The following is a 15,274-nucleotide window of genomic DNA, read 5'->3' as shown; positions in this document are numbered from 1 at the left end:
GTAGTCCTCCGCTTCGCGTCGTGGCCGCCTTATCACCTCGGATGTGCATTATTTACTAATAATTCAACGGCCCGTCGTCAATTGTTCCATACATAATGACTTATTTTACTGTTACTATCATCTGTTGATCAGAAGGCAGTGCTCAAACCCCTAGTGTTCGGTCGTGGATCATCGACTGCGGGACGGATCACTCACCTGAGCTGGGCACGGGCTCTGGCTCACCGTAAGGACGAGCCTGGGAACACAAGGAAGATTATTATTTCTTACAGGAATAATTCAACATAAATGACGATAGAGTGATGATGATGATGATGATGATGACGTCGAACCCGCCACTGCTTCCCTCGGGATTTTTAATTTACGAGTAAAATAAAGTCTCAGTTAAGCATAACTTGTCATATTTTGACATTAACATAAATTACTCACAACCATATCGAAAACACGATTTTTTAAAGCTGTTGTTTATTTAAAAATACATATATATATATGTTTCTAATACAGTAAGTAACTAAGAAAGTTTGGGGTGCGAGTGCAAACGTTCAAGTATCATCAACGTCAACTTATGTTTATCACAGACTTTTATTTTACTCAGAAATTTAAAGTCCCCATGAAAACCCAAGTTTTGTTAGCCTCACTGCTATCTATAAGCTAGTGCTCCAAAACAATGACAAAATACGCATTTAGAAGATATAAGCATTTAAAACTTAGTCAATGATTTTGATGACATCACTCTGCACTTCAGCTTCTCATGAAATTTTCTGTCCAATCAAATGCCCGCTAGAATCTGAAGCTCCGCCCCCAACACTATAAATAGACGTTGAAGGGCTGAAATCGGTCACTTGTTCACACATTCGCTGTTTTCTACATGCATGCTGAATAGTGCACTATATAGGGGATATAGGGAACGATCCAGACAGTGTAAATGTGCTTTCCATTGTGGCGAATGAAGTCTGGTTTCACGTTAGTGTCGCGCGAACCTCTGATCCAGAGACACGATAGAGTCGAGTCGCCGCAGAACAGAAAACGGATCGGACCCATTTGGCCGAACTGTGAAATAAACCAAACGCTATTGGCTGTTTTTAAAAAGGGGAGGAGCTGTCCAATATACCCCGCCCCTTTCTTCCTGTTTCAGTGGAAATGACGTCATTACGCATTGAATAATGCTTTTCAACAAGGCAGTTCAGTGGGACTTTAAACACCTATATACTGTATGTAAATCTTGAGGGATCCAGTGTCGGGTTTTGACGTCACTCTATTCTCTATTCTGTATTCATCGTTTACTTTCTGCGTTTCAGTGCAGGATCTCAAGGAGAAGAACCTGCTCACAAACATCTCTGGACAAACCAGGCGAGTGACGTTCGACATTTCACCAAATAATGATGATGACTTAAAACACGTGCAATTGTTTCCTTAACCAGCTGTTTTTGACTTGATTTAACACATTAAAAATTACATGGTTGGTATAAATTAGGTTGATTAAGAAATATTAAATCATATTTTTGACTTGAATAGAACCAGTTAATTTAGTTAACTTTTTTTCCCCCCAGTGAATTCATACAAAATTATCTTATGACTTCAGGAATATATTGCGGCAGAAGTGTGTGTAAAGACTTTAAATGAGACTTTAACGAGCCTCTTATGATGATTTATTCTCTTTTTTCGACTTCTCTTGTTTAAAGCGACACGATGGCGAGTAAATGACTGACATTTAATTCTTGGGTGAGACTTTAATCAGACCATTGACGAGACTATTAAACTCTCACCGCACTCTTCAGTCAAAGTGATTTTTATATCATTTGCAATTGCATGATAATTAAATCCAAACAGACCCCAGACAATTATAATAGTGTGTGTGTGTGTGTGTGTGTGTGTGTGTGTGTGACAGAAGAGTTGATAGAAAACACTCACTGAGTCGACAATGGCCTTGGCTTCGGCGCCGGAGACGCAGAAGGGACTGTCGGAGACACAGGTGTTCACACTGCATTTGAAACACAAGCTTAACATTGAAATATGATCATAGCAAAATGTTCATTCTGTCTAAGAGTCACTGAAGGTGATGTGAACTAAACCAACAGACGATCAGCTGTTGAAATCTAATACCTGATCTCACAGTCTTAACACCTCCGGAAAGCTGGAAGACACGATTCTCAATCACAGCGTTTTCATCTCAAATGTGTGTTTAGAGAGAATGCATGCTTCATATTGAATAGCTGTTGCGTGAAGCCCAAATGGCCAAAAGCAATACATTCAAGTGGTGCCTATACGTTTGTCAAGTGTATATTAAAAGGAAAAGCCATAATAACTGCCTTCCTTTTATCGAATCCTTCACATTTGGACCTGAAATGCTCCTTGTAAATGCATGAAGACTGCACACAATATGCTTTAAAACAAAGCTTCCAAAAGGAGAAAAAAAAAAAAAAAATCCACAATTTTTCTTTTGTGGAATGGAAAGATTACATGGATTATCATTGTCTTTCTTTATTGCTATAGCACTTTTTTTTACTTTTTTTTTTTATAAAAATAAAAATAATAATACTTTTTTAAAATATTTTTTCTCAAAAATGAATTTGAGGTTTATTTTCACTCAAAAAATTAATTCATTACTTGATTTAAATGAAGTGAAAATTTTATGCATTTCATTCAAACGAGATCAGTTTAGTTGGATCAACACAATTTAGTTGAGTTAGGTCAAATTAATTGACTTAATTGCATGTATTTTACTGCCTGACACATTAACACTGTTTTCTCTCCATATTGATCCTCCAGAATCTGCTCAGACACATTCCCCAAGGAGGACGTGTTTCCCAGGCGTGATCGCGGCCGCAGAGAACGACCCCTATAGAATAAAGGTACGAACACATTCACAACACGTCTGAGTCTCTGTGTGTGAGACCACGTATGAGACCACGCTGGGCTTGTCAATTACATCTGTCCTCTTTTATCAGGCAAAAGAGAACATCTCGAACCCTGTCTAGAAATAAACATCACTTGCCATTGGGTGATATGTTCGCTTTTAGTGCAGCATCACAGAGATTGAACAGAATGACTCATCTGAGCAGTTCTGTGTTGATTATAGTTTGAGCTAAAGCTAAATTATAGACCGACTGCGTGCCGTCTCACCAGTTCAGTTCTCCAGCGTCTGTTTTCTTGGAGATTAGAGCTTTCCAGAAGCTATGAGTGTCCTTGATTGTTTTAATGGCAAAATCCTGCAGGCCATAAATGAGAAAAGACATTTTTAAAACATTTAAAATATGTATTGGCTAAATTTTTTGCATACAAAAAAAAACAAAAACAAAAATTAATCATTTAAAACAGATATAATATATTTGATAAAGGATTTAAAAATAAAAAAATATTTAGTGTATTTACTAAAGATTAACATTTTAAAACATTTAAGAACTTGTATGCTGTATTTGCTAATTTTAAAAGTATTTAAAAATAAATAAGTATTTAGTGTATTTACTTAAAATACATTTTTTAAAACATAGAGAAAATATATAGGCTGGTATATTTGCTAATTATAAAATATTTTAAAATAAAAAATATAGTATAGGCTATTTACTAAATACATTTTCAAAAATATTCAAAAATATATTATATTTGCTAATTTTAAAATGTATTCATTATATTTACTTAAAAATAATATAGAAAATATATAGCTGGTTGATAAAACATTTTGAAAAATAGTGTATTTACTAAAATTTTATATTTTCAAATATATAAAAAATATAGCCTAATATATTTTCTCATTTTTTGTAGCATTTAAAAATAATATTGAGTATATTTAAAAAAAATAAAAAAAATAGTATATTTACAATTTTTTTTAAGCATTTAAAACCAAAAATTATTTTATATATTTACTAAAACCATTTTTTTTTAAAGACACAGTATATTTGCTAATTAAAAAAATTAATAAAAAAAATAAAAAAATAAAAACAGTTTAAAACATTAAAATTCACATCTTACATTACAGAAAAATGTCTTCATTATGAGCCACAGGGAGAAGTCATTAATTAAATGTCATCTCCTATCTCACCCTGTTCTTAAATTCACCATTGAAGGCAAACTGGTTTTCCGGCTTCCCATCAGGCACTTTATACATCTTGAACCAATCAAGTGTGGCCTGAAGGAATCCAGGCTTGAGTCTGCGCACGTCCTCGATGTCTGTGAACGACAGCACTCGCTGAGATTTAACATCACACTCCATTATTACAGAAGCAGAAGGTATAAAGCTCTCGAACCGTTGAAGTCTTCAGCCTCTGGGTCCTCCACGTTTATAACGATGACTTTCCAGTCGGTTTCTCCTTCGTCTATGAGCGCCAGAGTCCCCAACACCTTCACACGGATGACTTCCCCTCGAGAGCACACCTGCACGCACACACACACACACACACACACACACACACACACACACGAGGACCAGCAGGCAAGCTTACTTCAGGATTTTGTCAATCGTTTTGATTGAGAATGATTCCCAAATGCATCTTTCAGATCAAAGACGACTTGGTTTTTTATGATTTTCTCACTAATCAAACATCACTGTTTCTCAACAGCAGCTTTTACTCCACAAAAGATCAGCTGGAAACGGATAAAACACTTCCGAGAGCAAAGCAGACCATTATTAATGGAAAATTTTATAAGTTTATTAAGTCTAATTTCCATTACTTGTGCTTTAATTAATTTGGTATCTGATGTTGATTTAATTTTTTTTATAACTTTCATAATTTATCAGATTGAAAGTTTGTTATTTACTATCGTTATAATTATTTAATTTAGTATCTGATATTGATTTAATTTAATTTTTAATTTTATATATAAAGTATATAATAAACATTTAATAATATTATATATATATATATATATATATTATATTAAATTTAGTATCTGATGTTGATTTAATAAAAAAAAAAAAAAAAATCATATTTAATAATATAGTATTTATTTTATTTTATATTTATATACATTATTTATATTAATATATATTATTTACTATATATATATATATATATAATAAGTGTGTTATTTACTATAATTATAATAAAAAAAAAATATATAATTTAAATAAGTGTGTTATTTACTATTATATATATATTTAATTTAGTATCTGATGTTGATTTAATTTAAATTTGTAATTAAATATAAATAATATTTAAATAAGTGTATTATTTACCATTATAATTATTTTTTAATTTAGTATCTGATGTTGATTTCATTTAATTTTATATCTAAAAGCATCTAATAAACATTTAATAATATAATATTTTATATATATATATGTAAATAAAATGATTATAAAATTATTATAATTATTTAATTTAGTATCTGATGTTGATTTAATAAAAAAATGTATATAATCATATTTAATAACAGTATTTATATTATTTTATATTTATATATATATTATTTATATTAATATATATTATTTACTAATATTATATAATAAGTGTGTTTTTACTATTATTATAATAATATATATATATATATATATATAATTTAAATATTTAAATTAGTGTGTTATTTACCATTATAATTATTTTTATATTATTTTTTATCTGATGTTGATTTAATTTAATTTTGTAATTTTATATATATATATGTGACTGGAAATCAGTTCCAAGGGTTGAATGACTTTCTGACTCAGGTATTTTACCTTATTCCCAATGTCACAGATATCGATGGGATCGTTATCGCCACAGCATCCCGTGTCTCCGTCCCGGTGTCCCGGATCCTCCCATGTCTGGACAAGATGAGAAATAAACTGTCCATTAATTCAGTATTTCTGAGCGTGTCACTCATGCGAATGCACACACACACACACTGATGTGACTGAGGTGAGCTCTGCCGGCGCTGATAACGTTCCCTCAGTAACGCCTCGGGACAAATCTTTCTGCCTGCTTGGCTTGCCATTTAAATGTGCATGAAATTTCTCTCTCTTAACTCGCTCATGCATGAAGCTCTCTTTTCCCTGGAGTTTTTTTCCACACTTTATAATTCTGCATGCTTCACTTTAAGCGTCTGGAAGAGCCTTTGGACGTGAACGCAAACCTGAGGAATCGCTCCGTAGTTCCAGATGTAGCCCTTGTGAGGAAAGACGTTGCTAACATAGCGTAGATTCCCCTTCTTCACGTCCTGCTTCAGTGGATTGAGGGGATCTTTAGTGGCGATCTGGAGAAACGAGAGCAACATTTCAGAATTAACTCCCGCTTATTTCATTATAAAACCTGTTTGATGTTCTTCTCCCATAGGATGTCAAACAGAATGTAAACAATGCTCCGAAATTAGATGGTGGTTTATACTGTCAAAACATTTTGGGTCAAATATGGACAAACCCAAACGTTGGGTTAAAAATTTTATAAAAAAAAAAAAATTAACCCAACGACTGGGTTTACATCCATATTTGACCCAAAGTTGGGTTGAAACATGTTGTCACGTGACTGCATTTTGGTTCGTTTTATCCACTCATAAACTGATTCGGACCAGAGCGATCAGTGTGGTGTGAAAAGGAACCAAAACGGCTGAAAAATGCTACAAAGTATAATTTTTTGCCCTTGGTCTGGACCAAATGAACCGAACTACAGATGTGAAAGTACCCTTCATCGGACCACACTTGGTCTGTTTGGTGCGGTCCAGGGGAGGGTTCACACCTGTACTTTTGATTCTGATCAAACTGAAAAGTCCGAAAATCCGGACCGAACAAGCTAGGTGTGAAAGGGCCCTGCAGATTCACTGTAAAGCAGAAGGAAATGTCTCCTGGAACACATCATTGATATTTTTAATCTTTGGGAAGACTCCTGATGAACGGATATTATTGCATTGACGCGTCAGTGATTGCTGAGAGTCTGAGAACTGAACTCGTTTAATCAGTCCGGTCTTGTGATGGCCCTCAAGACACAATTAATTCACGTCGCTTTCATTAGGATTCTTGGAATCCTTATATTTTAGTTCGGATAATCAAACATGAGAAGTGTGTGTGTGTGTGGATGGCGTTCCATGAGCTTCAACACGATGTAATGGTTAATGTGTTCTAGGAATGATTTCCTGTAATGAGATCTAGAGCGTGTGAAATAAATGACACGTAATACGAGCGTGAAAAGAATATTTCTCACCTCCATTTTTGCGTTTGTCCATCTAGGAACCTCGACGACAGCGTGGAAGATGTTCTGAAGGAGAGAACAGTGTCATTAATCCTCCACTCGAGTCTGACATGTTTTACAATCAGAGGATAAAGCGGATTTCCTCTAGAAATGAGCAAGACGAGCTAACGACCTCCAATCAAGGAAAGCATCAATTAAAGGCAGTGGTGATGTCCTGATCCGTCACTCTGCACTCCAGATACTGTATTTCTGTGAGGATTACAGCATCACTGCATTATTGTAATGAGGAAATGTATTTAAGCTAAATATTTTTTTGCTTTGGTTTCGGTCTCACAGACACACACTCACACTCTCACACTCTCACACACACACACTCTCACACACACATTCACTCACACACTCTCACACACACACACACTCACACACTCACACACACACACACACACACACACACACACACACACACACACACACACTCACACAGACACACACTCTCATACACTCACACTATCATACACTCACACACACACACACACACCGCTAGAGTTCTTACGAGATCAAGAAAATATGATCATATAACACCGATTTTATCATCACTGCATTGGTTACCTATAAAGCTCCGTATTAATTACAAGGTATTGCTACTGACCTATAAAGCCCTAAACGGCTTAGCTCCAGTCTATTTAACGGATCTTCTATTGCCCTATAATCCATCGCGCTCTTTAAGATCACTAAATTCAAGGCTTTTGGTCATACCTAGGATATCCAGAACCACCAAAGGAGGGAGAGCATTTTCACATTTGGCTCCAAAACTCTGGAATAGTCTTCCTGATACTGTTCGTTGCTCAGACTCGCTCTCCCAGTTTAAAACTAGATTAAAGTCGCATCTCTTCAGCCAGGCATTCATATAATCCCACAGTTCAAACTACAATCCGGCCTCTAGCTCATAAATGCCAGAGGAGAACTGGCCCCCGACTGAGCCTGGGTTCTCCCAAGGTTTTTTTTTTTCTCCATTAGGTCACCTGATGGAGTTTTAGGACACCATTAGGTCACCTGATGGAGTTTTAGGACACCATTAGGTCACTTGATGAAGTTTTTCGGTTCCTTGCCACTGTTGCCTTTGGCTTGCTCAGTTGGGGATATTTTGGGGATATTTAATTTAATTTTATCAATCAACAAATTCCTCTTGAAACAAACTTTGTTGTATTATTTTAATTTAATACTGTGAAGCTGCTTTGATACAATCTGTATTGTGAAAAGCGCTATACAAATAAACTTGACTTGACTTGACACACACACTCACACACACACTCGTACACACTCACTCACACACGCACACACACTCTCTCTCTCTCTCTCTCTCACACACAACACTCATACACACTCACTCACACACACTCTCTCTCTCTCTCTCTCTCTCTCTCTCTCTCTCTCACACACACACAACACTCATACACACTCACTCACACACACACTTTATAAAGTGTTGTCGTCTGCTGCGGAAGCTTCTATATACATTTGTTCTGTCGTGAAATCATTTCATCTGCCGTGTAGAAACATGTTTGACAGATATACAGTCTTTCTACACACTCTACAGTTTTTGCATGATAATTCTGCCATATTTATATTAATCAAATCTCCTGCACGGCGAAAACGATTCCCATAATTCACTTGACATATGAATGTCATTATGAACTCCAGGACTATTGCTGTGAGAGAATCTCATTATATTTAATTTATATTTCACCTCAAGGAGAAACGCACACACACACACACACACACACACACACACACACACACACACACACACACACACACACACACACACACACACACACACACACACACACACACACACACACACACACACACACAACACTCTCGCACAAACACTCATGCACACACACACACACACACACACACACACACACACACACACACAAACACTCTCGCACACACTCACACACAAACACTCTTGCACAAACACTCATGCACACACACACAAACACTCATGCACACACACACACACACACACTCACGCACTCACACACACACACACACACACACACACACACACACACACACACACACTCATACACATATACACACTCACGCACTCACACACAAACACGCACACACACATGCACACAGACACACACACACACACACACACACACACACACACACACTCGCACACACTGAGATGGATGAAAAAAGAGAAGTGTGTATATGTTGTAGTTTGAGACGTCTTTTATGTTCATGATTAATTTATTGTTGTCTTGTTTAATGTGTCGGTTAATTAAGGTCGTCAGGTTAAAACGTCATGAGCCTTTTTATGTTTTTAATTAATGCAGAACGAGTCGGTATCATCAGTCTCAGCAGAGGCGCTTCATGAGTCAGACGGGTCTGTTGTTTGTTGAGTTTGACAGAGTTTACGTGATCATTGATGAATCAGTCAGTCTGTGTGTCTCTCCTGTTCCACAGTGGATGTTCAGAGGTGAAGCGAGACCCAGAGATCATAAATCCTCCATACCTCTGCTTCATCAGCGTAGATGGGAATGTCATGGAATGGAGAAATATATTTCCCGTCCGCGTTTTCTGTGAGGTGAGACAAAAGACCTTTTCAAAGCTCGTACTGTTTCTGAAACACTCCAAGATAAAATACATTTTCATCACTTCTGATGTCTGACTGGGAGAACGGGTTTATTATGAAGTTTGAACCCAAGACAGAATATATTATTCACTTATGGATTCAACAACAGCTGATTTTCTCTTCACAGTTTTTCTCAGTTGCTTTGGTGCATTTCTCACATCACTATTTACATTTGCACAACAGTTAATGCAGTTCTCAAAACAATTAGTACAAACTGCAAAACCTAGTTGATAACCTGCAAAAGTGTGTAATTTGCTCAAAATGGAGAGCTCATTCCTCAAAAGCAAGTATTCATGTCAATGAAAGTGTCAGTGTCATCAAGATGAAAAGTCCTGACACCATTGTTTATGAACAAGATAGTCAAATGGCTTGTCATGTTTTCATTATGACGGTTTACTCTGTAAATGTTTTCCAATGCAAAAAAGTCAGATCTTGGTGACACTACCTGAGAATGCTCAAGACAGCACTATATACTATTTGCACAGCCATTTGAAAAATACGGTAAAGTTACACATTACTGTATTTAGTGAGGTAACTGAGTACAAGACACTGAATATGCATGTTTCACATTTGTACTGCATATGCTCTTTGCAATTCTAATTTGTTCACAGCATTGTGCAAAAGAAAAAATACACCCTTATTTACAACAAACATAAACTCCCTTTGGGTAGAGCTGTGCACAACTGGAAACAATATTGAAGTACATATTGGAACTGAACATACAACATACATAGTACTGTAATCATTCATGCACATCCAGACGTTCCTCTCTGTCTGAAAGCTGAGATTCACCTGAGAGAAACTGTTCAGTTTAGGAGACATTTTCAGGAAAAAGAAAAAGATTTAAAAAAAGTTGTAAAATTTGCTTGACAGATTTTGACAACAAGTTCAACATTTTTGTATGTAATGACTCAAGCAATGAAATGAGGACTATTTGTTTTATATGGAATGACTATTCAGCATTCACAAGTATAGTTCATTTTGACTGACATGACATAAGCAAATGATAATGTTATAAAACAGCAGAGAGTTGTATGAAAGCAATTGATGCATGTCCAAAAGCATTTGCAATTTGTTGGAAGGAATGAGAAACTGCTACTATGATGTGCACAAATGACTAAATGTTGTGGAGGTTGAACTAACTGTTGTGTTGTGTAAATAGTGATGTGAGAAATGCACCAAAGCGACTGAGAAAAACTGTAAAACAGGAAGATTGGTCACATAGCAACAGTAGTTAAAGTTACCAGCAGATGCTGAGCACTGTGTGTGTGTGTGTGTGTGTGTGTGTGTGTGTGTGTGTGTGTGTGTGTGTGTGTGTGTGTGTGTGTGTGTTTCATTGTGCTGTCCTGATGTATTAAAAGTAGATGACTAAATATATCTGTGCATAAATATAAAGACGGTAAATGCTGCTACTGTCGTCACTGTCATGCGTCCTTTAAACTCCAACGTTTAGAAAATGAATATGCTATAGTCAACATCACTTCAGCTTTATTAATTAAGACTTGATGAGTTCTTAGTGTAAATATAGTCTTTTCTCAGTGATGGACTGACAGTTAATTAAGGAACTAATGAAGTGGAAAGTTATATTGTACATAAAGAAAACTGACTAATTAAATATGAATTAAATCAGTGCTTACAAGAGATAGTTTTTTTTTTTTTGCATTTTGAGTACAGAAAGATCAGGAATATACACTCAATTAGAGAAATGATGGTTTACATCTTTAAACACTGTAGATCTACTATATTGGACGTATATGATTATGTCATAAAGATGTGCTGCATAACAGCGATGAGCCGAAGAGCAGATCAAATCTCTCACGTCTCTGTTATGTTAGATTAAACATAATTCAGATGAATCTCGAGTGATATCAGAGATTAAACATAAATCAGATGAACTGGAGTGAGATCAGAGAAGGAGTGAGAGAAGGAGTGTGATCAGAGAAGGAGTGAGATCAGAGAAGGAGTGAGATCAGAGAAGGAGTGTGATCAGAGAAGGAGTGAGATCAGAGAAGGAATGAGAGAAGGAGTGAGATCAGAGAAGGAATGAGAGAAGGAGTGAGATCAGAGAAGGAGTGTGATCAGAGAAGGAATGAGAGAAGGAGTGAGATCAGAGATGGAGTGAGAGAAGGAGTGTGATCAGAGAAGGAGTGAGATCAGAGAAGGAGTGAGATCAGAGAAGGAATGAGAGAAGGAGTGAGATCAGAGAAGGAGTGAGATCAGAGAAGGAATGAGAGAAGGAGTGAGATCAGAGAAGGAGTGAGATCAGAGATGGAGTGAGAGAAGGAGTGAGATCAGAGGAGTGAGCTGAAGACACTTACTGCAGTAAACTCTGTAGTCTGGCGTGTTGTCTCGGCCTCGCTCCTCAGCGCTGAAGCTCATCATGCTGAGAGTCTCTGTGTCTCTGAGTCTCTGAGTGACCGACGACTGTGGAGGAGCTGATAATCCCATAATCACACACTGATCCTGTGGAGGAGAGACAGTCTGACTCTATCCTGTCTGTCTGTATATCTATATATCCATCTATCTATCTATCTATCTATCTATCTATCTATCTATCTATCTATCTATCTATCTATCTATCTATCCTGTCTGTCTATATATCTATATATCCTGTCTGTCTGTCTGTCTATATATCTATATATCCTGTCTGTCTCTATATATCCTGTTTGTCTGTCTATATATCCTGTCTGTCTGTCTATATATCTATATATTCTTTCTGTCTATCTATCTATCTGTCTATATATCCTGTCTGTCTGTCTATCTATCTGTCTATATATCCTGTCTGTCTGTCTATCTATCTGTCTATATATCCTGTCTGTCTGTCTATATCTATATATCCTGTCTGTTTATCTATCTGTCTATATATCCTGTCTGTCTGTGTATATATATATATATATATATATATATCCTGTCTTTCTGTCTATTTATCCTGTCTGTCTGTCTATATATCTGTGTATATATCCTGTCTGTCTGTCTATATATCTATATATCCTGTCTGTCTATCTATATATCTGTATATCCTGTCTGTCTATCTATCTGTCTATATATCCGTCTATATATTCTGTCTGTCTGTCTATATATCTATATATCCTGTCACACTGATCCTGTGGAGGAGAGACAGTCTGACTCTATCCTGTCTGTCTGTATATCTATATATCCATCCATCTATCTATCTATCTATCTATCTATCTATCTATCTATCTATCCTGTCTGTCTATATATCTATATATCCTGTCTGTCTGTCTGTCTGTCTATATATCTATATATCCTGTCTGTCTCTATATATCCTGTTTGTCTGTCTATATATCCTGTCTGTCTGTCTATATATCTATATATTCTTTCTGTCTATCTATCTATCTGTCTATATATCCTGTCTGTCTGTCTATCTATCTGTCTATATATCCTGTCTGTCTGTCTATATATCTATATATCCTGTCTGTTTATCTATCTGTCTATATATCCTGTCTGTCTGTGTATATATCTGTGTATATATCCTGTCTGTCTGTCTATATATCCTGTCTTTCTGTCTATGTATCCTGTCTGTCTGTCTATATATCTGTGTATATATCCTGTCTGTCTGTCTATATATCTATATATCCTGTCTGTCTATCTATATATCTGTATATCCTGTCTGTCTATCTATCTGTCTATATATCCGTCTATATATCCTGTCTGTCTGTCTATATATCTATATATCCTGTCTGTCTGTTTGTCTATATATCTATATATCCTGTCTGTCTGTTTGTCTATCTATCCATATATCCTGTCTATATATTCTGTCTGTCTGTCTGTCTATATATCTACATATCCTGTCTGTCTGTCTATCTATCTGTCTATATATCCTGTCTGTCTGTCTATATATCTATGTATCCTGTCTGTCTGTCTATCTATCTATCTATCTATCTATCTATCTAGATGTCTGTCTATATATCTATATATCCTGTCCATCTGTCTATATATTCTGTCTGTCAGTCTATCTATCTATCTATCTATCTAGATATCTGTCTATATATCTATATATCCTGTCTGTCTGTCTGTCTGTCTATATATCCTGTCTGTCTGTCTGTCTGTCTATCTATCTATCTGTCTGTCTATATATCTATTCATGGGTTTCATCAGGTCCCTTTCCACAGGTGTATTAATCAAGCACAATGCAGTCTGCATTCATAATCTAGGTGCTTGATTTTATACACCTGTGGAAAGGGACCTGATGAAACCCATGAATATATCCTATCTATCAATCTATCTATCTATCTATCTATCTATCTATCTATCTATCTATGCTGTCTATCTATATATCCTGTCTGTCTGTCTGTCTGTCTGTCTATCTGTCTGTCTATATACCTATATATGCTGTCTGTCTGTCTATATATCCTGTCTGTCTGTCTGTATATCTATCTATCTATCTATCTATCTATCTATCTATCTATCTGTGTCTGTCTGTCTGGTCACTTTTGTGGTTCAGATATTTGTATCTACAGAATGCGTCTGAAAGAAAAGCCGTTCTCCTCCAGCTCAATATCCCTCGTGTTTGATTCAGTCTCTCGACACTCTGACCTTCACACGTAATGCTTGTTTTCTCTGTTCTCTCCGCAGTGGCGATCGCTCGCTCATCACATCACCGGTGTGTGAGAGGAGGACGCTCTGTGATCTCCGAGAACACACACACACACTCTCCGAGAGCAGCGGGAGGGATAAACAGGAGTTTAGTGCAAAGCCAATTACCCCGGATTACCCAGAGTGCCCCTGCTGATGTCCGTATGATTTCGCCAGGACTCTTTGATAAGGTGCTTTTAGAAACATTATAGATAGTAACACAGACTATAAATAAACAGGCAGGGGAAGTTTTCCTTCATTAGTGTGCAATGGAACAGAGTCAAATATCTTGTCACGATTTGTGTAGGAAGAAACTGTACAGTTCACAGCTCTTCTAGAATATTCCTACAGTGCCATCAGCAGGGTTTAATGAAGTCCCAACGAGTGCAATTAAAAACTGTATGAAATATATAATACTTGTATCTGCAGCATCTGCTATGATGGGATATTTGATCATAATATCTCAAAGAACATGGAGTGAATTTTAAACCATTTCTGTACTTTGGTTTGACTGGATGTTTGTCATGTTTTCCAGGCGCTTCCCTACAGGAAGTGACATCATTTTGGAGGGAAATCAGCAGCACAAACATCAGTAAGTATTATCTGTGGATTAATATGTTCTCTCTGAAACATCCCACACTATTTGATCGAATTACACAAATCAGATTGATAATATATACCAAAAATATATTTTTTCAAAAAATTTAATATTTCAAAAGATTGGCATCTTCAATGTAAGCTTGTCATTGTTTAAATAATCGAAATCTAATTACTAACGAGATTGATAAGAAAAAGCTTTGTTATACCCTGCATGTTTCCCCCTACTTTCTTTACTTGAACATTTTTATTTTATTTTTTTATTAGACAGAATTAGCATAACCTCTTTCAGTAAAGTAGTAATGTTCTGTTTAGATAGAGAGTTTGGTATAAT

At 36.0% G+C, this 15,274-nt stretch overlaps 1 protein-coding gene across 1 annotated transcript in view; it reads right to left on the bottom strand.

The window, feature by feature from the left end:
- The window catches only part of ppa1a (inorganic pyrophosphatase 1a), a 13,101-nt gene extending 966 nt beyond the window's left edge, over positions 1 to 12,135 (bottom strand). The window contains exons 1-10 of the mRNA XM_082152466.1: positions 12,066 to 12,135; positions 9,628 to 9,692; positions 7,107 to 7,160; positions 6,046 to 6,165; positions 5,651 to 5,737; positions 4,242 to 4,368; positions 4,037 to 4,164; positions 3,121 to 3,206; positions 1,909 to 1,978; positions 196 to 235 (exon numbers count right to left, since the gene is read on the bottom strand). Of these exons, the coding sequence (XP_082008592.1) occupies positions 196 to 235; positions 1,909 to 1,978; positions 3,121 to 3,206; positions 4,037 to 4,164; positions 4,242 to 4,368; positions 5,651 to 5,737; positions 6,046 to 6,165; positions 7,107 to 7,160; positions 9,628 to 9,692; positions 12,066 to 12,129 (841 nt within the window). The 5' untranslated portion in view covers positions 12,130 to 12,135. The remainder of the gene's footprint in view (positions 1 to 195; positions 236 to 1,908; positions 1,979 to 3,120; positions 3,207 to 4,036; positions 4,165 to 4,241; positions 4,369 to 5,650; positions 5,738 to 6,045; positions 6,166 to 7,106; positions 7,161 to 9,627; positions 9,693 to 12,065) is intronic.
- Positions 12,136 to 15,274: the final 3,139 nt, after the last annotated feature.

Source organism: Leuciscus leuciscus (genome assembly GCF_965113295.1).
Source record: "Leuciscus leuciscus genome assembly, chromosome: 21".
NCBI classification, from domain to species: domain Eukaryota; kingdom Metazoa; phylum Chordata; class Actinopteri; order Cypriniformes; family Leuciscidae; genus Leuciscus; species Leuciscus leuciscus.
Note: the sequence above shows the minus strand (reverse complement) of the source record. Positions and strands in the feature narration are given on the sequence as shown.